The sequence below is a fragment of the Oenanthe melanoleuca genome, chromosome 12, assembly GCF_029582105.1.
Source record: "Oenanthe melanoleuca isolate GR-GAL-2019-014 chromosome 12, OMel1.0, whole genome shotgun sequence".
Lineage (NCBI taxonomy): Eukaryota > Metazoa > Chordata > Aves > Passeriformes > Muscicapidae > Oenanthe > Oenanthe melanoleuca.
In genome coordinates, this window is record NC_079346.1 from 20265416 (window position 1) to 20291726 (window position 26311).

At 40.2% G+C, this 26311-nt stretch overlaps 1 protein-coding gene across 4 annotated transcripts in view; it reads right to left on the reverse strand.

Moving 5' to 3' along the window:
• Positions 1–1529: 1529 nt before the first annotated feature.
• FGD3 (FYVE, RhoGEF and PH domain containing 3) overlaps positions 1530–26311 on the reverse strand; it is a 94424-nt gene continuing 69642 nt past the window's right edge. For 3 of the 4 annotated variants that reach the window (XM_056501612.1, XM_056501615.1, XM_056501613.1), the window contains exons 10-19: positions 25742–25888; positions 24978–25070; positions 22560–22639; positions 22129–22159; positions 21552–21653; positions 17326–17388; positions 12814–12936; positions 10436–10588; positions 8711–8851; positions 1530–2932 (exon numbers count right to left, since the gene is read on the reverse strand). In XM_056501612.1, coding sequence (XP_056357587.1) covers positions 2708–2932; positions 8711–8851; positions 10436–10588; positions 12814–12936; positions 17326–17388; positions 21552–21653; positions 22129–22159; positions 22560–22639; positions 24978–25070; positions 25742–25888 — 1158 coding nt within the window. In that variant the 3' untranslated portion in view covers positions 1530–2707. Of the gene's footprint in view, positions 2933–4477; positions 4564–8710; positions 8852–10435; positions 10589–12813; positions 12937–17325; positions 17389–21551; positions 21654–22128; positions 22160–22559; positions 22640–24977; positions 25071–25741; positions 25889–26311 lie in introns of those variants that run through there. The other variant, XM_056501614.1, reaches the window with a different exon arrangement.

The window sequence follows — 26311 nt, forward strand, 5'->3', positions numbered from 1 at the left end:
GTTTAGCTCCAAAACACAGCAGAATTTGGGGATCCTGCAGTGCCTGAGAGCCCGGAGCACCACAGCTTGTTTTAATTCTGCACCAGCCATGCTCAGAGCAGGAGCTGGCTATGAGGCAGGCAGGGTCTGGTGCCTTGACCTGACAGGCAGAGTCACAAAGATCTGGTATGTTTTACTTCATGGTTGCAAGCAGTAAAGTGGAGAGGATTTGTTGGCACAGCTCCACAGGCTACATTCCTCATGCACAGAGAAGGTTCTTGCCTTATTGTGAGATTTTGGCATCTTTTCTGAAATGTGCTGATGTCAGGACACTGCAGCTATGGGTATTGTACTTTTAATCCCCACTTAATCAAAATTCAGTCCCCTGGTTAAACTTAACTGCTGCTGCCATATCTAAATTTTTTTCTCTGGTCTTATCATGGCCAGCATATATAATACAGCTCTGTGCAAAGCTGGAAAGGGGCTATTAGTGGCTAAAATCTTATTTATGCACTCATACGAAGGCATAAGTAGGATTTTTGGGATGCTTAATCCCTGTGCTAATCCTCTGCACAGAAGCAGGCTGAGCTCAGAAGAACAGCTTTTATGGCAAAGGAAAGTCTAAAGCTTACAGCTTTTATAAGAAATAGTATCAGCAATGCCTGTTTCTTCAGCTTTGGGAGTTCCCACTTCCTTCCAAAGGAGAGCAGATGAGGAAGGAGAATGAAACAAAAGACCTAACCCTCCAGCCTTTGATCTGGACAAGATCAGATCTTGCTGTAAACTTAGGACAAACCTTCAGAGACGAGTAGTGATTTCTCAGAGAACTTGACTGTGATTTCACAGCAGCACTGTATTTTGGGACCTTGTGCTGGTCAGTCAATGCAGATCAAGAGAGACTCCTCCTACAACAGTGTTCTGTAGCCTGTGGCTGCTCTCTGAGGGTGCTTTGCTCTTGCATTACTGCATGTTGGTTTGTTAATGTGTTCACTAAGCATATTTCCCTTGATTTGCTTAGAATCACAAAATGAGAGAATGTTAACACAAAAAAAAAAAAACAAACCCAAACAAAAACTCCACCTCCAAACCAGAAATGTTATTAAATGAATAAATTTTCAAGGCAAGTACTTTACATCATTATATTTTCAAGGAAGCTTGGGAGAAGAAATAACCACACACTGGAAAGAATTCCTTTTCATGGTAAAAGCTAGTCTTCAAGAAATCCTTTCTGTGTAGACTGCTGGGAGAGGCTGAGTAGGGAGGAGAGGAAAGATGCAAGTCTCAAGAAAAATTTCCAGTAGATAATCAAATACATGGCCTCTAATTTTTTATCATCCTGGACTTCAGATATTCACCAATATAAAAAATAAACCAAACCCCAAAGAAGGATAAGTCCTTTTCTGTAGGTCAAAAAAAATCACTGATTCAGATCATTAATTGTCAACAATCCTAAAAAAACTCTTGTCTGCATGGAGCATTTCTTCCTCTCTATCAGTATCAGTACAGCAAATGTAGAAGGCTAAGGAGGAAACAAAAGTTAAACCAAGCCATTTAAAAAGTACTGTGACAGATTTTATTTCATTTTGATTGATACTACATGCTTACTACCACTAGGAACAGACATGCCTTTTTTTGTTTATTTGTTTTGGACTTTTATATATTTTTTTAACCTATATTAAATGTTGACCTAAACTTTGCTGTGCTTTGGAAATCTGGCTCAGGAGTTAACTGCAGGAATTTTTAATTTAAATAGATAAGCATTTATGTTTGAAAATAGGACAAAAACAAGTGAACAGGAAAATAAAATGACAAATTCAGTTCATACAAATATCTCTTAACTATGCACGAAATCCTCTTAATTAGCTGAGGTCTTTTAAAAATTTTTAAAATACTTATGAAACATTATTTACAAAATATATAAATAAAATCTAGGCCACTTAAATTAACCAATACAACAAAAAAGTCACCTTTTTGTATGGTGTATACTAAAAATGTTCTTGTTTATTGATCATAACCCAGTTTGCAGTATAAAATGTTTGTTCACTTACATCAAAATGGGTTCCAATATAAGGAAGGAAGATATTGGTTCCAGAAGAAAGCAATCTATATAATAAATGCTTAAAATCAATGAGGCTTCTTAATGTTCTATTCTGCTCCATTTGCAGTCATTTTTAGAAGTCCTTTCTACAGTATTTGTCATTTGAACAGGTCATCTCAAAATAGCAGAGACATAGTTTTAGCAATGGGAAAATACTCAGTACACTGCTCACACATCACAAAGACCTTAGGAGGAGGGTGAGGCAGAGAATGGAATGTCAGTGGCCAGCACAAGCCTTTACAACACTTAACTTAAAAGGCAACATTTATAGAACTAATCACAGACTATACACATCCTGCACTCAACAGCAATCAAAAGGACTGGAAAATATACATTTCGGAAAACAAAAAACTGATGGTTTTCCATTATCTTTGTTAAAATTAATGTTTTGCTCCTTTTGTTTTAAAACCAGCATTGACACCACCACAAACTATAACTACTTTTTCATTTAACATAATAAATGGCAGGTAACTACTGTATGTGAAAAATGTACAATAAAAGGTAAGAAACCACTGAATTTCCTATGCAGACACATGAAAATATAAAGCAATACAGATTCCAAAGTGCCATGAATACCAAATTCAAGTGATAGTTTATAGCATGTAGGAGAGGAACTAAATGAATCTTGCTTTATGGGTTGCTGAGCCCTTCAGCTGTATCCTCAGTCTCCCCTTTGGCAACTTTGGTGAGAACTTCCATCCATTTCACCTGCAGCTCCTCATCTTCTGCACTGAAATAGAGAGTTTGATGGGACTGGCAAAGCTTAAAAACATGCTTCACGTCAAACTTCTCACCAGAACCTGGTAAACTGACTTCGTAGCCAGGTAGGGGGATAGGACGTGGGCTTCGTCCATCCTAAAGGAGAGAGAAGAAGTGTAAGAATTCAGGAGAAAATGCAGTTTGAGGCAGGAGGGGCGGGCACACTGCATGGAGCCGGCAGGCACACACTGCGGGAAGCACACAGATGCAGTCCCAGGCTCTGCAGCAAGGAAGCGGGGACAAGGCGGTACTGACTACTCAGCTTAAACCAGTAAAAAGCAATGCCTTACTGATGCTTTATTCTTACTTCACTGATTCCCTTTCACAGAAAATATAGCCACGGATTTTCATACAATTTCATGTAACTTATGCGTGTGTCTTTGACAAAATTTCCTCTGCATTAGATACAGGCAATGGGATCCAGCTGAGATTGGTGCTGTCCCTTTTGAACATCATGGGATATTTTGTAGGATTGGTTAAAAGGAAGCAAATAAGCAAAGCTAGACCCTGAGAGACACCAAGGCAACTAAAGGGCAAGGGAAAAGTCTTTGAAAGAAAAGACAGTTTTTGACTTTCAGTCATTTATGATGCCTTTGAGAGTTCTCAAGGAAGCCAATGCTCAAATTCTTGACCATCCTTTAAAAGCCTGATCTAAGGAGCAATACAGCTCTCTAACAGTCACATCTTGAGCATCAACCAACTCCTCTCCTAGGCTCTCAAGAAAGACATATTTTAGTAAGGCAGGGTGTGCCATGGCCAAGCAACCTCTTCAACTGCTCCTAGCAAAGTGTTTCTAAAGATGAGTCCCCAAACTGAAGTCTGACTCACAAAGGCATCAAAGCATCTGTACAAAGCTGTCACCTTCTGTAGCAGCTGCTTGTGTTGCAGCCCCATAGTAAAGCTAATGAAGCATCCCACAGAGAAGTGTCAAAAGTCATTCTTTCGTCAGCCCACACCAAAGGCAGATGACTTGGTAAATCTGGAAGAGGACCAAAACTCTGAAAACAATGGCCAAAAATATGCCTGCTTTTCTAACACTGTCTAAAGTAATTCAAGTATCAAAACTGCTCACATCAATGCAAACACATACATTAATTAAATGGGCAAGAAATACACAGTCAAAGATGTATCACAGTTTATTAAATCAATAGAGACTTCTTGATGTATTAATCTATTGCTTGTCATGCAAAAATGTCAGAGTCCAATTGCTTGAAGACCAAGCACTATTCAATGAGACTTAATGCAGCTTTAGGCCAAACACTAAATCTACATTCAGTTCCCATTTGAGTATAACTAGCTGTCCTAAATGCAGACAGTTTCTACTCCCTGACACCACAGCCACATCCTTATAATCAGGAAGGTCTTGCCCATGCAGAAGAACTGGCATGTACAGAACAGCTCCTGCACACGTGGCACTGCTCAAGCAAGCAAACATGGGACTGATGAACACAAATGCACAAGAGCACATGCAAGCTCAACCATGCCTGTTTCACTGGTCTTGATTTAGAAGTGTTGACATTAGACTTGCCAAATGGAAAATTGTAGGTTGCCCACGACAATGACAAATGATATTGTTTGTAGCCACGAAGTGCATAAGAGCAAACTGATGTTTGAGCTGTATGTGTTGCACCTACCCAACATGTGCAGACACAGGCAAATTAAGCAGTCTGCCTTTGGTCTTGCATCCTCCCTTAATATGCTGCCTTTGGCACTTTGTCTGAACCTGCCTGATCCAAAAGGAAGGGATTTACATTATCTCTGAAAAGCTGTATTGCTGACAGGTAAAGGTGAAGCACTTGGCCTTGAGGAATACCCCACCCCCAATTCAGGCTTCTCTTTGGGATCAGCAGCATCTGTGGTTGCCATGTGTTGCCACTGAGCCCTTCACTCCAACTTGAAACCCAGCAAATCTGGGGGCTACTATGAATCCATGAAGAATTCCAGCCCTTTACTGAGCATGTAGTAGGATTTACAGGCCTTACAAGAGAGATGCAATTCATGTTTTAGTTTTAAGAGCCTACCCATTTGGCTGGTTGGACTGTATTTTTTAAAAATATTTCTGCATGCAACATAGTACAACTGCATGATACTGGTATTTCATCAAACCAAAATACCCAGTGCTGAAAGAACTTCACTTTAGGGCTGATTACAATAATTTTTCTCTGATAGTGAGTGAGTGTTAGATAAAAATCTAGTGGATGTGTAATACTATCAGCAATCACAAGCACTGTACACTCATGCTGACTCTGAGCAGCACAATACAAATGGGTTATTTATCTAGGTCATTACAGCAGCATGTGTTTATTGCTCTGTTACAGTCATTGCAACACCCAGGGTTTAAGATCTGGGAACAGACAACTCAGTTCCAGCACACAGGCAGTTCTGTTTCAGGCACCCCTGCATACAGACATGCCTCTTGCACTACACAGCTCTTTGCCGTATATAAGCTCTCTTAGGTATCAGTGACCCACCAATGGCATTTTCCCTCTCCTACTTCTGAGTGGGCTTAGATAACCCCTGTTTTTTTCTACCTAAACTCCACTCTTTATCAACTCATGATCTAACCCCAACCTTACAGAAGCCATTGAGAGACTCGTGATGCGAAGATCTTCAGGACCAAAAAAGGGCAGGCAGAGTTTTGTGCAGAGCCAGGTAAAGCTTCTACTAAATGGAATCAACAGGCAAGTAAAAAAAAATTACTTCTCAAAAACCCTGAGCTCAATTTGAAACTCAGCTTCTCCCTTATTTTCTAAAAATAAATCACATTTACATGATGAATGGAAGATTTTTCTTCTTTATAAAACAAAATTTTCTCTTGGATCAAGCTGATCTGATATATACATAAATATACTACCTCTAGCTATAGTAGTTTTACCTTTCATATTTCTCCAGAATCCATTACTTTTCCAGCTAGTCTGGAAGCCTTAACTTTGCACTCAGGTAAGAGCTTTGCAAGCAGCTGTGGATTTTACAAGGCCAATAGGGGCAGAAGGTCCAGGTGGAGCCCTTGAAAAGACATGACTAATTTATCTTAGAACTGCTGCTCCTTACACTTGAAGTGGTCTTTGCTTATAAGTAAACTCATATAATTTCACTGAGATAAATATGACAAACTGTGACTCCATTTGAGGACAAATCAAACTGGTATGATTCCCAAACCTAAACAAGCTGGGAATCCTCATGCCTAAAGCCTTATGCAAGACTTGAACTGTGAACACTAGGGATTAATTCATTCTTCTGGAACAAGGGTCTAAAGCAAAAGAGCAGTTTTCTTGCTATTTTAAATCTGTGAGTCATGTTTCTACCTGCACTAGCATCACTTCTTCAGCATGAGGGCCAGGGGTGCAGAAGAAGAAGCTTTCACTGTATCTAAAGCTCCAGATGCAGCTTGGTTTGCTCTTTCTTCCCTAGAGGCAGCTATTTTTTCTTCTTAAAATTCTTCTTCTTATTCTGTTCTTCTTAAAAATAATCCCCCAACTTTCAAAATTCTAAAGTCATGCTTTACTCTATGTTTCAAGTTCTTTAATACTATTGTTGGCAATATTATTCCCAAAAGACAAATCTCAGGCACTGAAATGCTTCTTTTCAGGTCTAAAGAGGTCTGTGAGATCCACAGAGGTGGTTGTGCAAAACAGAACTATGCCTGGGAAAAGAATATTTAAGCACATGAGTAGCTCCCAACTGATTCCAGACATTCAGACTGAATGAAGCTCTGGAAGAGATTTTCCTCAAAAATCCAGCATATCCTATGTAAACCCGAATTAACAAGAATGTTTGATTAGTATCAAGAAATAAGACTGGCTTCTGAATTTTTTTCTGCAGTTGGAAGTAAATTTAAGTATACAAACGGGAATGGCAGGCCCTTGAAGAAAGGGGCCTAACTTTTGTCATTTTTGGTCTCATTCCAGACCGTAAATCCTGGTTTTGGAATGTAAGATAAATAACTTTGTCCTTTTGCTTTCTTGACACTTTATTGGGAAATTTATCTCACCCCTGATATAGCTGAGGACACTAACCACTAAATTTAACTGTCATAAAATTCACAATTAGTGCTGAGGCACCCTTTTCCCCTAAAAAAGAAAAAGGATCTTATTAATAATTATCAGCAGAGGCTCAAGATCAAATTTGGTAGGACATGGACAAAGTACACAGCAACTGAGGCAGAGAAGCTCCTCCAGCTTCCATCTGTGGCTTTGTCAGGTGGGGCCTGAAGAATCAAGCATCATTAAGTTTGCACTGAATGCAGATGAATTATGTCCATAAATTATTATTTGTGCTGTACTGCAACCATCAGTTGGGCAGTAGGAGAAATTCTCAAACATACTGTGTAAGGGGTGTTGCTTCCTCTCAGCTTCTCACCCCTGCCATCTTTTAGATCACACATGTTTCTGTGTGAGGAAGGACAAAGGACTTCTTTCCCTCTATTCCCACTGTCCTTGCCCAAGTGTGAGACAATCTGGCTTGGTTTGTGTAGATTGCAATGGCCATTGTCTGAGGCACAGCTTGCTCATCAGTTGCAAAGTTCTGTGGGTGAAACTGTTCTCTCTGCCTGGCTTTTAAAGCATCGTTCCTTTCCCCAGACCTCTACTCCAGAAAGAGCCAAAGACTGGATTTGTTGCCTTGTTTTTGTGCCTTGTCTGAGGCTGTTTGCTATTCCAATGTGTCATTTCAGCCACGCATGTCCTGCTGACTAGGAGTGAAACCAGGCAGCTCGCTGCCTGAAGGATGAATTAGATGCTTACTCAGTGTGGGGTTGGAATCACAAATGGAGCCAAGGGAGCTGAAGCTCCAAATTCAAGCTTTCAGCCTCTTTGAGCACTACATCACACAAACTTGCTTAAAGCCAGAGGTGCTCCTGCTGACAAGCTGTGAAATGAACACAGCTCTGACAACAAGGTGTAGTATTTGTTGATTTGTTGTGATTTGTTGATCAAATTTGTTGATTTGTTGATTAGAGGGTAAGCTTTCCTCTGAAATGCTTTATAAAATCACAGGGAAAATTGATTTCCCTGACTGTTCCTAACCACAAACAGGTGCTAATAAAAAGAAAACCTTATTACTACAACTACAGAAGGGTAATTGCTGGCTGAATTCAGTTCCATTCCTTCTTCCATCCCACACAGGAGATAAAACAAAGCTGTATAAATACGTCAAATGCCAAATGCAAACCTGGATATGGGGCATCTCCTTTCAGCACTGTTGTTCTTCAATGCTAAGGAAGCATGACAAATATTTCTAGTTTGGATATAGATGTTTCTATCCCTTGACTTTCATCACACACAAATGCTAGTTAGCTTCAATAGTACATTTAGAGACACAAAATTCTTATCAATGTAAATATTTCAAGTAAAGATAAAACCCAATGATGCTATGACAAGGAGCTTTATAATTTTCCAGGCTGAACAACATCTACCTTTCCACAAATTCCTCTACCCCATCAACCCAGAACTGGGTTTAAAAAAAAAAACTTGAACCAGCAATTCCAGCAATTGCAATATTCAGCCTCCTTTGCTGTTCTATATATTTAACAGGAAAGTGCTTTCCCTAACAAAAGAGTAATCAAACCCTTGACTTCACCTGTCTGAAACCTTAAAAAATCTAAAGGATAACCTAATTATCCTTGTTTTGTCCCCTTTTTTTGCTAAAAACTTGAATGAAAAAGCAATGAGCTTTAACATTTGCTCACAACTGTATCAGAAATAAGTACAGGTAACAAGATCATCTAAACTCTGAGGCTTTGTTCAATATCCAGAATAGGAAATTCAGTTCTGTTGTTGAAAACAAGCCAAATCATTTGACCCATTTCTGTGCTTGACATATTTAAACTTATGCTTTTCTTCTCCTGTATGTTAACCCTTGTGAATGCCATCTTACCTGGCTGCTTCCTTGCAGATACAGAACAAGAGGTTCACTCTTGGGGATGGTCACCCACATTTTGTACCAAGTCTTCCCTTTTTCAAGGAACTGGAGGTAGCTGCTGAAGAGGCTGTTTTCAGCTGCAAGGATGCTTTGCTTCTGAATGAAGGAAAAAAAACACAACCAACCAACCAGAGCTGCTTCCATTTATATTTAGGTGTGCAAAACACCTAAAACACCTAAAACACCTAAAACACCTAAAACCCCAACCTTAGAATTAAATAAAAAATACTCAAGTGGTGCAGTGTCAAATAATACTTGAGGGCAAATGTTGGATAGGCCATAACCAAATAAAAAATTAATAATTATTATATACAATTAAGAAATAGCATAATTCCATGTAAAAGAGGCAGAGGCTGAACCACCATCCCCAGTGGACATGAAGCTAAATTCAACTTCCACTCAGTAAACTGAGAATGGTAATTAAGATGATGCAGCTCATTTCTTACTTAGCAAAGTAGGCTGGGAGATTACTTCAAATTAATGCAAAAGGTTTATTAACAGATCCTCTTATGCATGGATGAAGCCAAATCAGACTCCAAGAAAAGATCAGAAGAAATTGTTGTGTTCTGATAGAAAGCGAAGAAAATCAAAATTCCTGTTTGCATTTGGATTTGCACAGAAGTATCCTGAAGATTTATGGCAGCTGCTAATAACATTTTTTAAGTGGCAATCTCTTCAGCTGCTACTAAGGTTGTTAAAAAGTTTAATGTAAATAGAAGTGAAAGAAAAAGCCTGACTCTGATATTTTCTTTCCATACACTGGCTTTCTTGCATTTTACCTCATCCTTTGAAGATTTAACAAAAACTTAGCAGCCTGAGTAGAAGAGGGGAAAAAAAAGACACTTTTCCTTGGGTTTTTACAGCTTTTGCTTTAATATGCTTTCTGAAGTAAAGCCATGGGTCACATGGGTCACAAAGCCTCTTGGCTTTTCAGATGAACAGGGCTCTCTCTTCCTTCTGTAGGTAACTTTTCCTACTGAAACAGTGCTGCAAAGTTTTTCATGAGGTACCACAGACTATATTGGCACCCATGAAGAGCTCACCATCTGTAGGCACAGCTGAAGCAGGTATCACAGAATCACAGAATGGTGTGGGTCAGAAGGGACTGTAAAGACCATCTCATTACAACCTTCTGCCACAGAGGGGAATATCTGATACCATATGTAAAGGTTTTGATGGGTCCAGGTTCCGGATCCAGAACTTCCTCTGCAAATCTGGCAGCTCAGGGCAGGGCAAGGTGGACCTGCAGTTTTACCCCACTCTGTTGCTGAGATCTTGGATGTGTTTGTCTAAAAGCTGACAAAGCACCCAAGCAACAGAGTTGCTACAGGGAATTAGAAGTGAAAAAAACGATCTTATTTTTTAATAGTTACTGTGCACAGATCAAGATAGGAAATCCTCCATAATAAAAAGAAGTCAGAGGGTTTTCCTTCTTTTTTGTAAGTTTGGAAGCTGAAGCTTAGCCACCAAACGTGTATGCATCCCTGTGTGATCAGCATCCTATGATGAACGCTCACTATCTACAAACAGTGTCCAGGCTGCAGGCGTGTTCAATGAGAATTATAGGTCAGAGTTTCAAATACCATGGTAGGGTAGAAAAGAAAACCAATTTCGTTAGTTTTTAATAAATATACTAAAGAAAGAGAAATCCTCACAAAGCTTCTTTGCCAAAGACTGTACCTCTGCAGCTAGTCTTTTCTTCTGTTCCCCAACTGCTTCCACCCCAGGATTGCAGGGGCTTGCTGGAAGTTGCAGGAAACACTCTTTACACACTCGATTATGGCGGCTGTTATCTGCAAGTGGCTTAAACTCAGAGCATTTTGCACAGATCACCTGTAACAGACAGATGGTGTTTAATTAGCCATGTTTAAAACACAACCCTTTATCAAAGAAATGGACTTGCAGAATTGTTGTTAGTAAAGCAAAATTCTTGAAAGCTAATGTAAATGTGAGACTAATATAATATTCACTATATCTACCTCCATTAATAATTAACATGTTTGTGATCCAATGCCATATACCACAATACTAAATTAAAGAAAATTTATGTCTCTACTGTATGACTAACATCATGGAAGTTTGCTTTTCTTGTCTTTTCTTATAAGCTTTTAAAAGTCAAAGAGAGTTTAAGTTTAAGAAGCAATTAGTGCTTTGGTCTAAGAAGGACTGATTTTCAGAGTGAAAGTGACTGGCATTCCTCATCAATCAAGGACATCCTGGAGAACTGAGGAATCCAGAAAGCACCAACTATTTTAAGAACATAATCCATTATTCATCAAGAATTATTTGTCTGCCTCAGCTGCCAAGAGCATGCAGTGGCACATTGGGCCCAAGGAACCAGTGCTTGTAAAGAATGATGGATCTGCAGCTCCAGAACCTGTTTTCATGCTAAAAATTTGTCAAAATACACCTGCTCCAGGGAGAGAAACTGTCACCAGGGTGACAGCCTGATGGACATCCATTCTGAACTTCTGTACAATAATGACCTGCAGCACACATATATGTTGTTACATGGTTCACTGTAAGAGGACTGCCTTAATTCAGGAAGTGTTACCCAAACAAAGACTAGACAGCATTTTTAGCAACATTATAATCTTTCCTTGAGACAAATTAACTTCTTTAATTCGAATGCTATTGCCAGACTACAAAGCATTGCAGAACAAACAATGGTTTAACAATAAATTATTAACGATGTAATTCTTGTTATCTCTCTGTTCCTGGGGGAAAGCCATTATTTCACTTCAGTTACACTGACTTTGCAATGGGATATTTTAAATCCCTAGAAATGTATTTCATGATTTAAGCAATTTTTAATAAAAACAAACCCAGAAGGTTGAAAATCCCAACTCCAGGGTAAAAATGCCTCCTCCACAGCAGTTTAATTTCAATTGCTGGGACTGAGGTTTGTTTAAATATCTTAACTATACATTTAGATCTCTCTGCAGCTGAAAATTTATCTCTATTTCAAATGACTAATGTTATTTAAATAACATTACTCTTAGTTACATTAGGAACACTGAATGAGGTTTCAAATCATCTTGCAGCAATCCGTCTCATCTTGGCCACGGTTACAATTTACAGAAAAAAAAAGGGAATTCAGTCGTCAATAAATGGCTCTAGGGGAGGTGGCTAAGGGCCTTCAGTAAGCCACCTTTGCCTTTCTGGGATAAATTTTCTTTGGTTTTTCAAGCAGGAGGAAACCACTCTAGCACAACCTTTCCTTAGGGAAAGGAACACAGAATCGCAGAATATACTGACTGGGAAGGAAACTGCAAGGATCACCAAGTCCAGCTCCTGGCCCCACACAGGACATCCCCAAGTCACACCCTGTGCCTGAGAGTGTTGTCTAAACTCTCCTGAAGCTGTGAGAGGTTTGGTGCTGTGACTGCTTCCCTGGGAAGCCTGTTCCAGTGCCTGGGCACTCTCTGGGGGAAGAACCTCTTTCTAACATCCAACCTAAACCTCCCCTGACACAACTTCAGGCCATTCCTTTGGGTACTAGAAAGGTACCAGAGAAAGAGATCAGAGTCTGCCCCTCCTCCTCCCCTCAGAGGAAGTTGCTGACCCCAGTGAGTCTCCCCTCAGTCTCCTCTCCTCCAGTGCCCCCAGCTGCTCCCCTCATGGCTTCACTTTGCCATCTTCGTTACCCTCCTTTGGATACTCTCTAATAGCTTAATCCCACCTTTAATATTTCATGTTCAGCTGCTCATTTTAGAAGAGCTGCTGTCGGGGTGAAGTGAAGCTGTCTTAAGGCCATTGCTTCTACAAACAAACTACAAATCCTTCCCCAGATACACACCCACCCACAGGAAAAGCACCACCTTTCTTTCTATCCACTGAGGCACTGCCATTAAACCAGCACAAACTAGGACCCTTGCACCACTTTTGCTCCTTTTCCCCCTGATACCCAGAGAATAAAGCAAGTGGAAAAACCTGATCTGACAATGACTTGCCATGAACCAGAATGTTTTTTAGTCCCTGCACTGAAAAAGATTAAAAATTGTCTTTAATGGTCTCTGCAGAAGAAACTCAAGAGCTGACTGTGCTGGGATACTTACTGCCCCACACTGCTTACAGTGGTGCCGCCTCTTCGTGATGGAGTTAAAGCTCTCACTGCAGCTCTTACAAGACTGTTTCTCCTTGTCTCGCTTGGATTTGGAAGATTTCCTAGAGGAATCACTCTGAAATTAAAAGCACAATATTTGATAATAGTAATAATAATAATAATAATAATAATAATAATAATAATAATAACAACAACAACAACAACAACAACAACAACAACAAAAAAAAAATTGTTCATAGAGTTCTACTGACAAAGATCCTCTTTGGGGTTCACACCATTTTAGGAAAGAATCTGCATGACTCTGCTGTTTGTCTCAGCTGGAGGGCTGGCTCAACCATCAGGGGCCTCGGGGGGACATTATGTGATCTGAGCCCCTCTCTGCCCACTCATCTCCTGACTACCATGGAGCAATCTCCTTTCCCTGTCTGTGAGGAGGTGGAGGAATGGCCAAGGTGGGCCTCTCAAGAAAAGCTTCCCTTCCAGCATTCACCTCTTCCTTTTTCAAGGTACAGCTTGACTTTGTGAGTGTGTTGTAAACTTCCCTCCCTTGGTGGGGAGGAGATATGAAGATTTTGGGGAAAATGGCTTGACTGAAGAAGTGAATGGTGTTGAGAGTGAACTTTGCACCACCCAAGTTCAAATATTTAATTTAGGAGATTTCTTAGGCTCCCTCCCAGCCCAAGATGAAGCATAAAGCTCCTCAGGAAGGCAGGTACACCTCACCAGGGACCTGGCCAGACAAGGTTAGCCTCTAAATCCAAGCCAGTACCTAAAGTTACTCAGCAAACCCTGTTGCACAATTTCGTGATAAACTGCATTACTGGATGCAGCATCAACTGGACTTCCCATGCCTGAAGGTGTTCAAGGCCAGGTTGGATTCAGCTCTGAGCAACCTCATCCAGTGAAAAGTGTCTTTGCTCATGGTGGGGGTTGGAACAAGATGATCTTTAGGGTACCCTTCACCCCAAACCATTCCATGATTCTATGATTAACATGCTAATGTGCAGTTCACAAAAATACACAACGCTGTATATATGTCTTTTAAGTGTTTGATGAATGCCAGCAATATTTCACAGTATTTGTCAATATTGTGAGAATACAGTGAGAACAAAAGAGTTTGAAACATTGCTATTGTAGTTGCAGAAAAGATAATAAAAATGAAGAAGTCTTTATTACTCGGCAAATTCCAGTGAGCTATTACAGAAGAAAGACTTTTTCAATAATATGTTATTTAACTGCAGACACTGAAAAAGAATTTTAAAAAATTGCTTTCCATTCCTGTGAAAACAAGGAGGCCATCCTGCACTGGCAGTGCCCTCATAGCACCCAGTGATGGCTCAGGTGACCTTACCACATACTCTTAACACATCATCTGAACAGAGGGGCTTTTGTAGCAAACAAGGACATGCATTATAACTCACTTTGTTCATCCTAGATAAATTAGATAAATTTAATGGTCACTTTGCAACTGTGTCCTTTATTACACAAGCTACTTTATTTACTGCTGATGCCTTTCAAAAGGGGTGCTAACACAGAGCTGCCCTCGCCTCAGCATCTTGATACTAATGAGCTTGAATAATTGCCATATTTCTCACCTTTCTCAATATACCCAACTCTGTTTTGAAGCTGCTAAGTCTGACAGGAAAAAACACTCACATAAAATCTGTTCAGAGCCAGGATCTAATTTCATACTAGGCTGTTTTGACTGCTAATTTGCTTTTACTCTACTGCATTTAACTCTCTAAATCCTGAGAGTTTCCTCCATTTTTAAAAATTTGGTGGAAAAATAGCATATGTCCCAGCAAGAGGTACAACTCAAATGACTGCAAGATGAAGGCCTGTGGCTGGCCTTCTTAGGTGAGCAGAGATCTGAACTTAGTGAACTATGCAGCCTCCATTTGCTTCTTAAATGCAGGGAAGAATCACCAAAAAAACTGGTAGGAGCAGCAAGAAAACCAGTGGCTTTGGAGACTGCTGTTACTGTTATTTTATTACTTGCTACACAGCTGGAAAATCATACAGTCCCAGAATGGTTTGGCATGGAAGTGAGCTCAAAGCCCATCCAGTTCCACTCACTGCCATGGGCAGGGACACCTTCCACTGTCTGAGGCTGCTCCAAGCCCCAGTGTCCAACCTGGCCTTGGGCACTGCCAGGGATCCAGGGACAGCCAGAGCTTCTCTGTGCCAGGCATTTCATTCTGTCTGGGCCAGCAGGTAGAAATTCAATATTGTTCATGTAATTCATAAATACAGTCTGATGAGACTCTGACATGAGCAGACACATGAGCTACAAAGCAGTTTCAATTATTTTTCTTCCCATGCTTTTACAGGTGTATTTCCATTTATAAATTAACTGCTTGGAGCAAACCATGATGTGGTAGAACATCAGCATGTGCTTCTAGAAATGCTTACTGTAAATGAAAAATTTTAAATTATATAGCAAATTTTGTACTTTGTAATATTTTAGTTTGTTTCTCTACATGCCAACATTGTACATGAAAGACTATGTGTAAGGTATTTTCCACAGGCTCATATTTCCTCCTGCACACAGAAGTCTGAACATAACCTGCAGTGCAAAGCAGCAAGACAATTCAGCAAAGAGGTACCATGATGCTTTAAACAAGCAGATGATCCTTCCTGCAGCAGGATTTCATTGCCTGGTTATGCAAACGCTGAAGAAAATCCCACAAGCCTCTCAAGCAGGCTGGGGAAGCACAGGAAGGTGCTCCCAGTTTGCTGGCCACCACTACCACCAAGTGGTTTGCACGTGAAGCTGCCGAGCACACGATGTGTTGCTTGTGCTCTCACTGAGCTGTTACTAAAGGGATGTCAGCACTAAAAATTATTCTTTTCTGAGGCTGAAACTAATATTTTTATTCATTATTCTCATTTATATTATCCATTTTTAGCAAAATTAGAGCTCAGAATCAGTACTACACAATTTTGGGTATTTTAAACTATCTTTTTGATCAATTCCATTTTTCTTTAAATACATGGTTTAAGGAAAATTACTTAATATATCAAGATATGTTATGCAAATCACTGACACAACTATTCATAATCAACTAAAAAGATACAAGTTTTTTATTTCATTCCAAATAAAATTTACATTTCCCAGTACTTAAGACCAACCAAAATTTTTATGTGGCTTTGGGTTTTTTAATACTATAAAACATCAGGTTTTTTTTTTAAGTAGCTCACTAAATACAGCTTCTGTAACTCAAGGCACAAAACACTAATCACAAAACCGACTATAAATAAAGAAAAAATTGTTGTATTTCATTATAAATAAAGAAATAATTGTTAAATATGAAGTGAGAACAAAAAAATAACCAGCAAGAAGCACACTAATCACAGACACTTATAAATTGTTTTTTGTATAGGTCAGGTTGCTGGCTTGTTTAACAGTTTTGTGTTGACATTGTGCACTCTACCAGAAGGTTCCAAGCTTGGCCAGAGGACTGGAGGAGCTGCTAAATTGCTCCTTTGTTACTAAAATCATCATGTTAATACAGAACATCCTATAGGACATCTCTAGGTAAGGGTATTTTTGGTGGTTGGTTGTTCTTGTGGAGGCTAATTTTCTGTAAATTCAACTGACCCTAGGTATCTCCTGAAAATCTTTTAATCTAGAAGAGATATAAATGATAAAAAATAGACCTTGTTAAGGACTCAAACACTTGGGTTTGACTCAGCAGCAGTCATAGCCATTTTACTGAGCAAAATGAATAATACCTTTGAAAGTAAATTTTGCTTCTGTGGCAGCCAATGTTTTACAGGCCAGAGACATAAGTATTATCATCTCTTCCTCTGCACTATCAGAAACATGGAAAGCATACTGTGGAAGAAGTGCTACTCAAAATTTGTTTCTGGAGATGAAATCCTGAGTTACACAATGCAACAGCGTTATTCAGATAGATTTCTTTATATGTTTTTGCTCTTCTCCCTTCAAGCAATCAGTGTAGCTCCCTATCACAATTTAAAAACATGCACAAAAAACCAACCAACCAACCAATCAACCAAAAAAACCCTCCAAAAATCCCAACAAAAAACAAACAAAAAAACTGACACAAAAGCCCCCCTCTCCAAACCCAGTGCTACAAACTGAAGGAACCAGCTCTGATGGATGTGCAGCATATACCCGCTACCAAATGAGTTATGGTGCTTTAAGAAGTCTGTGCATGCTTTAAGGAAAAACCCCCATACATCCAGCACTGTTAATAAAGTAATGTCAGCTCTCTAACCCAGTAAAACTGGTTGGAGAGTTTATTTCCCGTTTTTTTGTGACACATCTGAGCAAGATTCAAATTCTCTGGTGCTGCAAATGACAAGTAGCTATGGGTATAACTTAGCCAGGAGACTAATGACAGCACAGCTGAAGCCACAGCAGGACAGAAACCCTATAAACCTATACTGAAGAATGATTATTTTTTCCTGCTACAAAAGAAATGCAACCCACCTCCCAACACTGCTCTGACTAAAGTATTATCTTCAAATTACTCACCCCTCCTAATGCACCACCACCATCTGCTCCCGGCATTGATTCCACTGAGCTGGTGCTGGCTATCTGAAGAGAAACAGAATGATAAAGGAGAGTTTCAACCTGGACATTCCTCCTTAAATATATTAAACTGAAAAGAAAACAAAAACAAAACAAAACAAAACAAAACAAAACAAAACAGTAAAAAAAAAAGCAAACAAGGGCAGGGGAAGAGAAAAGAGAGTTTGCTTTCAGTCCCTCAACTCTTTGCTTGTGAGCACGCTTTAATTAATAAAATCAGATCACAGAATCATAGAATGGTCTCAGATGAAAAGGACCTTAAAGCTCATCTTGTTCCAGCCCCCTGCCACGAGCAGGGACATTTTCCACTAGCCCAGGTGCACATTATAACACATGTTCAGCCACCCTCAAATAAGGGCTGGGCTCTGATGTGGAGGACTTTGCAGATGGTAGTGAATTTCCAACCTGCCTTTGGATGCAACCTCTGCCTGTCCCCCACATGCTGCAAAAAGCCAGTGCCATGGTTTGAAGGACACTTCTCTATTGGAGCCTGCCAGCCAGACTGGAAGGGCTCTGTGAAGGCACTCGATTCTGAGAGGAAGGAAATTTCCTCCATCAAAACATCACTCAGTTAAGTTTCTCTTCTTCACAATACATCTCAATCCTAAATAAATACGAAGTGGCATCTCCATTTATTCAATTATAGAGATGTATATGTATTAAATACACATAGATGTTTTTATATCTTTATATATTCCTACAGAGTTCATATATAATATTAATATATCTATATGTACACCATACATATAGATATCGATATATAGATATATAGATATATATTCAATAGTATTCAATACATATAGAGGGCAAATGACAAGCTTTGTACATTAAATACCAAAATCATAGGATATATTCTAAAAAGGAAGGAAAACCACCTTATCTGCAATTAATTTACAGAAAGTTTGCTAGTTTACACAGGGTTCTCAAACTATTAGATCCTTTATGGTAAATTCTCTTCTTATTCCCATACATCATTCTTCCTTTGCCAGTCAGACAACATCTCTTTTTTTGAGATTATCCAAAGGCCAGTGCATTTTGGCATTCTGGCTCAATTTCATTTTAAAGCAAGAAGGTTTAATCTCTGTTTAAGTGGCCAAATTGAAGAGCTATTCATTCTGATGCCTCATTGGATCTATTTATATTCTAATACAATCAATCCACTCTTTAAAACAAGGAAAGGAGCAAATGCATCTCCTGGGGCCAGGGCTGTGTCACCCTAGACCACTTCATCAAGAAATTCGATTGATTTAAGGGAAGCATCACTATTCAGCTCTAACCACCTATTTCTGCCTCTGCAAAAACTCAGCAACCCAAAGGTATTCACATCATCTGTTCCTCAGTCCCCTGCAAAGGGGGTTCTTTTCACTGCAATTGTAATCAACCCAGGGTTTTACTCTGCCTAGTAAAAGCATGTATGTGTGCTGTGACAGGACTTGGAAAAAGAAAAATGTAGAGAAAAAACAGGGTTTGAAGAAGAGCTCAAGAAAACCCCTAGCAAATTTAGGGAAAAGAGTAGATTTCTCCAGTTGCCTATTCAGATCCTCATGTCTATTTGTTTATTTGGAATAATGGGCTAAAAATCAAATACCCTCTACTCTTACCTGGAAAATATTTCAAAAGGGCTTCTCCCTGTTACATTACCATTACCACTCATAGTGTCTCAGATCGGGTAAGAATAGTTATTGACATGTTTGTCAGAACCACCCCAGATCTATGGGGAAAGAAACAGCGGAGGGAAATAATGATGATTTAGCATCTAGCATTCATAGCTTAACTAACAGAAGCATTCTCAATCTCAAATCATAGGGATGCCACTTCCACAAAGCTCAGCTCTCTGCAGCACTTTTCCTTGCCAGCCTTCCAAGATTGCACAAACCGGGTCCGTCACCACACCAGGAGCCTCCAATTCTTCTGAGATGAAGCAGTGGTGAAAGAGGTCCTTTTCCCTGGGAACATTTTTAGATGGCTTTAAAAACTCCTTTCACACAGCCTGGAAATACTGAGGGTGAAAATGGAGGAGCTAAACCACAAAGAAAACTGAAGCTTTCTAAAAAGACTTTTTAAAAAGACCATTACCCTGCCTAGCACTGGTTGGCAACGACACTGGATATTCCCCTGCTGATAGGTGAGAGTTCATTAGTTGCTGAAGACCTGCACAGGCATAATCTGAGGTAAAATGTCAGATCTCTGAACCTCCCAGAAACCTCAAGTCTTCTCTAGGCAGATTTCAGGCTGACCCAAAACGCTGGTATGAGCTCATGAGTCAGCAGGGAAACACAGGGATGTGTTGCATGCACTGGTCATGAACTGCTACCGGTCCTAAGCACTATAACAGAGAAAATTTAAGGCCAAAGATGGGGAAAAAAAATATTAGACTCTTTTTTTGCAGGCTAATTTCTAGTAGCTGTTAAAGATCCAGCCAAGAATTCATGAGTCCATATCTATTTCTTGACTCATGAGAGAAAAACAGGGTCACTTTTTCCTCTAAAGTTGCTGCTCAGTATTCCATAGATGATATGTCTGGTGCATACTACCCAGCGCAGTGTATTCAGTTAGAATATTCTCAGTATTTGTCCAGTTTTTCTTACAGAAATATATCCAGCTTGTTTTAATGGACATCAATTTCTGTCACATTTAGCTGTGACATCAGTCTCAAAGCTGATTATCTAGAGAAACTAATCTCCTGAAAATGCAGGTTAGTATTCTGGCATTAAAGAAATTGTCGTATAGACTGCATTAATTTCACAGCTAAGGATAAACCAGACTCCTGCTCTGATTAGCCTTTATGAAGAGTAGAGTATAAATACGTGGCTACACCATGAACATATAAGAAAAATCAAACTGAATTTACAAAGTAAGATAATAATAATGAACTTGACCAGATGCTTTTAATTACATAGACAGAAATGTGCTTATTAGTTTGCTTATTAGCAAAATATTTTTTCCATCAAAGCATCCTGGCTCTGAATGCAGCCATGAGTTAACTGAAAAATATAGGCATGAATTGATTGTTTTCTATTTTTTTCCCAGGTATTTTTAGCTGATGAATAGTTCAGGATGACTATAATAGTTCAGGATATGCCAGATTCTGAAAATGGTTCATTGCTGGCTGCTATCAGTAGCAGGATTCTAGACTCTATGGAGTGTTGAGAAGATCTTCACTGTCAATCTGATTATGCTGGGATGAAAGGCATATCCAACATCTCTCCTGAGGCCCCTGGGAAATCAGGCAGATAAAAAATCCACATTATTGAGTCACCAAATCAGTCCTGAATCTTCAAGGAGAGATGTCAAAAATGGTTAGGTACAAAACCAAAAAAAACCCTAAACAAACAGTTTAGGAGGCAGGGGAGGGGGAAGATAAAAAGCTCCCAAAGTTCAATCTCTGCAGATGGACCTCTCCCTCTGCTACAAGATCTACCAAGTCTGAAGTCATAAAGTCACAGGCAGCACTGTATGATATTCCTAAATATTTTGCTCTCCCAGGCCCCATTCCTCTTTAGTTTGTAGCAAATGCCTGTGGCTAAGGTTATCACCATCAAGTCGAATGGAGAGATACTGTCATGATGTGTATACTTCTAAAACAAAATTCCTTGCAAACACAACAGAGTGATACCTTACGGCTATAGAGAAACAATAAACTTTCAAGACTATTTTACATATTTAGTTGAAGAATATTTTTCTGAAATATATTTACTATCTATAAGACAGCATTTTAAGATCCTTTTAAAATACATGATTTTCCTCCCTAGTTTTTAAAATATTTTAAATAATAATAAAATTACATCAAAGAAATAATCCCAAAATGCATCTCTGATGAGATGGGGAAAAGTAATGAACAAAATCTCCCAGGGACACAAATAACATTCCAGACTGCTAAGCACTCATAACATTAAGGAATTATACCTGTTCTGCTAAAAAAAGCCAGCAGCCTGGAAAGGATGCCTGATGTGTCTCTGGCATTGAATTGTCCGGGCAATTTTTTTCTGTATGGCATGGTTGTGTAACTGTGACTGACACACATTTGAGAGCCAGAGAAATGGAGATGACTGCCCTGTAATGTCACATAAAAGTCCAGAACAAAACTCCACTATTTTAATGTTATCTGTGTAAGTCTTAACTGTTGGTAAAACTGTTCTGGCAATGGAGAACAAAGCACTGGTACTTACTGAGGATTCAGGAAGATGCTCCTCCTCTTGTGAAAAAGAGCTGTTGAAAGCTCTGAAGGTCTCACTGTTCTGTTTGTGCTTTTCTATTGTGGCTTGAATGACCTGAGACAAAGATGCCAGCAAAGACGAGAAGCATCACCAAAAAACAATCTCTCATAGGAAGATGGGTAGGATTATCATTTGGTATACCCTTACACTTGAATAAATGAAAGGGAAACTTAAAAACCTTCAGTGGTGGTGTTAAACCTATTATTGTTTAAGTTAAAAAACTAAGACTGCCATCAGATAGTGTCTCTACAAGTCAAACTGGAAGAATATACAAGGTCTGATGCCTCATTCTCTTCTCATACTGGGCTTAAGGAATGCAGGAAAGGGGAGCCCAGCTGGAGTCCCCAGATACTTTCTCAGGCCACCTGGTCAGCACTGGGACCCTAACTGAGCTCCACACTTCTCCATGAGCAGTTCCACCAGACTGGCCCACCCAGCTTCCCTGTACAGCCCCAGAACCCCAAAACGATAATTTCAAATGCTGCCTGCATGGTGATTGCCCTCCTTATCACTGGTGCTTTGTACTAACATGAATCCATTCCCTCTTCTCCTCTTCTGTCCTGTTAAAACAAAAGAAAAATAGAGAAAACATCATTGTTCTACTTACAATATTTTCAGTAAATTCAATTCGCAGCTCCACAGCTTTATATACATTAGATTTTATCTTTGCTATCCACTATTTTAGAAACATTATTAATAATTATTAACAGTAATTATTTCCAAGTGCCAAAAATACTTGAATTGTTGACACAGTGGGCCCTACAAGCACTACTATAAACACTGTAAGCATTCTATAATGCAATCAACACACTTTGACTTAGGACCAACATTCTCTTACATATCTAAGTTATCCACCTCTGCTGCTCACCTTGTGATTTAAAGCTCTCACACTAGCACAGCCTGTAGATCAATTTCTCCACACATATTCACAAATCTTCAAAGACAGAACAAGTACCATACCTGGCTTGTAGTTCCAATGATCTCTTTTTTCCTGTTATGGAAAATGTATGAGCCACATTTTGTTTGGCAATTTCTTGGACCTGTAAAAAGCACATCAGCTTTTTACTCATTGACCTTGTCTTTCCAACATTTTTAATGACTTACAGTCATTCTTTGAAATGCTTAGTCGAAAGGATCATTTGGAATAAAGTACAGAGGCAGAAAAAAGAAGGGACTATTTCCATAGTTATCTGTCTTGCTACAAAACTTGTGGGTCCTTGTCCTGGGTTGGTGTTGTGTCTGCTCCTCTCCCGCCCCCACACCTCTCTGTCTGCATGGAGCTGCCGCCGGTGCCCTTCTCCCCCCCGGGGGGTGGTGCCCCGGGGCTGTGTTGCTTGGCTTGCCCGGCTGCTGCTGCTGCTGCTGCCCCGGCTGCTGCTTTTCCCCCCCACTTCTCTCCTTCAGCTCCAAGATCTGTACCGGCTCCGGTACATCTGAGCATCAGAGACTGCCTCCGGAGCCTGCCCAAGAAGCTTCTCGCCCTTCCCAGCAGCGACCGTCTCTCACACTGGTGAAAATGTTTTTTGTCATCTGGGATTGTACTTTCCTGTTGCTGGGAAGTGTTTTTCTTGTGTTTGTTATAAATAGGTTTGTTCCACTTTTCACCCTGAGTAAAATTCTTTCCGAGCCCAGTGGGGAGAGGAATTGTGAGGGGGGCTTATTCTCTGGGGGGCTCCTTTGGAGGCTTCCCCCCAGTTTGTCCTAAACTTGGACAGTCCCTATCACCAAGCAGACTCCTACAGCACTAGGTGGAGAAAGTGGCTCCTATGCCAGCCAGGGGACAAGGTAAGGCTCTCAATCCAAACATGCCACACAGTCACCATATTCTGCTCCCCTTTGAATGATTCTTATAAAAATTTTTAAAACTCAACTGTCAGAGACTGAAATATTATAATTTAAGTTTTAAACATCTTCATGAAAGACTTTTGCCTGTTGCAGCAAATCTGCACAAAAGCTACAGAGAAAACCACCAAAACCAAACACTGAATGGAGCCCTACACTGCTCATTGATGAAGGTAAGATAAAGTGACTCAGGGGGGAAGAATACATTCACAGAAGGATCAAGCTTAGCACCTTCGGGGTGGAGGCTACAGAGCCGGGGCTATCAGCAGCCATGCTGGAACAGACCTCACACCAAAGGATAGGGGGTAAAGAGGTTTTGGATGTGTGAAAAGGCTCTCATCCAAGCAGTGAACGCCCATCCTCTGCTCTGCAGAGGAGCTCAGCTGTGAGTCCTGTCACCCTGGGAAAAGTCACATCCACACGAAGGACAGCATCAAGGACCTCCCAAACGGATCCCCAGACCCTGCACCAGAGATGATGATCAGATCCACAGTGTTGTAAGGGACAGCGTCAAACTTGCTCTACGGGACAGGCACGTGGGCATTCCCACCTGGCCCAAACCACTTTATTAACCCACTGGATTCCATACTTTTCGATGATGGGTGGCAGGGGGATTTTCACCACCAAGACCAGATGGAGGGGAGCAGCGAGAAGTTGTTGGGACCCTGGGGAGGGTGATATGCTTCCACCTAACCCCTGTCACCCTCTCCCTGTGCCCCCACCCATGCACACCTCTTTTTCTATTTCTTTCCTTCTTTTCTCTTTCTTTCTCTTTGCCTCTTTTACTATCAAATAAAATACATCACTACTTTGGCACCAACATGTAACCTTGTTTGGTTTTAATCAAGCTTTGGGGTATATTTCAAACCTTTCTGAGTTCGATCCATGTTATTCACAGAGGCTTAGTTTCCTCTGGTCTTCTGTGTTAAGCCAGTTTGTAACACTAACCAACCAAAAAGCCCAAAAAGAGATAGAACCATAGAATCATTAAGGTTGGAAATGACCTTTAAGATCCTCAAGTCCAACCATCAAAACAGCACCATCACATTCACCACAAAACCATGTTCTCAAGTGTCCAGTGACCAGTTCAGGAGGGGGGGACTTCACCACTTCCCTGGGCAGCCTGTGCCAGGGCTGCACAATAATTTCAGTGAAGAAATATTCCCTAATATCCAACCTAAACTTCCCTTGATGCAACTTGAGGCCGCTTCCTTTCATCCAGTCACCCTTGAGAAGAGGCTAACCCTCACCTGCCTACACCCACCTTTCAGGCAGCTGTAGAAAGCAGATCTCATTCCTATCTCCAGACAGAATCCCCCCAGCTCCCTTATCAGACTTGTGCTCTAGATCTTTCCCCACCTCTAGACACACTCTAGCTCCTTAAGGTCTTTCTCGTAGTGGAAAACCTTCATTGATCCAAGGTGATCCAAAGCTGGGTTTTAGAATTTTATTATATTTTTACATTCATATAATGTTATGTGTTTGGATCAAAAGCTATCAAGAAGCATTAAAAAAGGGAAGAAAAGAGATGCAAACCTGCAGTGCTGCAATGTCCATCTTCTCTCGGACACTGAACTTCTGGCCAATCAGCCTCAGTTTTGGCACACAGTACAGCACCATGCTGTTAAACTGTAACGAGGCAAGAGTTCAATTTAGGCAGTTACATGCTGGACACAGTCTGCACTGTGAAAGTTTAGAGCTCTGGTGTGTTTTTCTCTAAGAGATAGTTCTCAAGAGAGATTTAAGGTAAAAGTGAGGCTGATGGATCATTACCAAAAGAAGTGGGCAGACAGAAACACATCAGCCAGTAACTTCTCCCTCCTGCCCCTCCCTCTGCATCTGACTTCCTTGAAAGCCTGAGAGCTCTTCTTCCAGCTAGAGCTGGCCATCTCCTGCAGGAAGGTGGTTTGGCTAGAAATCACCTCCTGTGGCACTCTGCAAAAACTCAGCCTCTGAGGAAGGAGAAGGAAAAGACCCCTTTGGGCCTGACAAGGCATCCGCAAAGGCACAGCAGGGAAGGAAGAAGGAATCCTTGAGGAAAAAGCTACAAGAGAAAATTGCTGCTCAGAAGGAGTAGCTGGGCTCAGCTGGTGAATGCTTTTTGTGTTTAAGCTTAGGAAGATGGAAACGTACCACAGAATCATAGATTCAAAGGATGATTTGGGTTGGAAGAGACCTTAAAGCCTATCTCGTTCCACCCCCTGCTGCGAGAAGGGACCCCTTCCACTGGACCAGTATGGCCTAAGGCCCATCCAACCTGAGCACAATCCTGAAAATAAAACAGCAACTAAAACACTCACCAGGAATAAATACCTATCCTGTGCTGTGCCATTCTTTGCTGAAAGTTTCTGAATGTGTCCCTCTTTAATGAGCTCATTGGCTGGATTAACAATATCCTCTTCACCACCCAGGCGCTCATAGACTTCCAAAAGCTTGTGCATCTTTTCCTGCAGGTACAAACCCACAGCAATTTAAATTAAAAAAAATATATATTCCATGTGGTCTATTGCCCACTGTTTAATTTCTGTGGTAAATGCATGTAAGTTGAATGAAAACAGTCTTTCACTTCTGCTATAGCTTTGTATTTATATTAAAATCTGTTGCATACTCTTCAGTGCTATTCCCCACTCTGGATTAGTACTGGATTAGTTATACTTGGATTGTACCATTTAATGACATTTTGAGATAAATTCATTTGACACTTTTAGACAATTATTATTCAACAATAAATACATATCATAGAATCATGGTTGGAATCAAGGTTGAAATAGATCTCTAAGATCATCAAGTCCAAATATTAATATTTGGAACTTTAGAAGCAATGTTCAATAAAATCAATGGCCAAGTTGGAGACCTATATGTTATTAAGT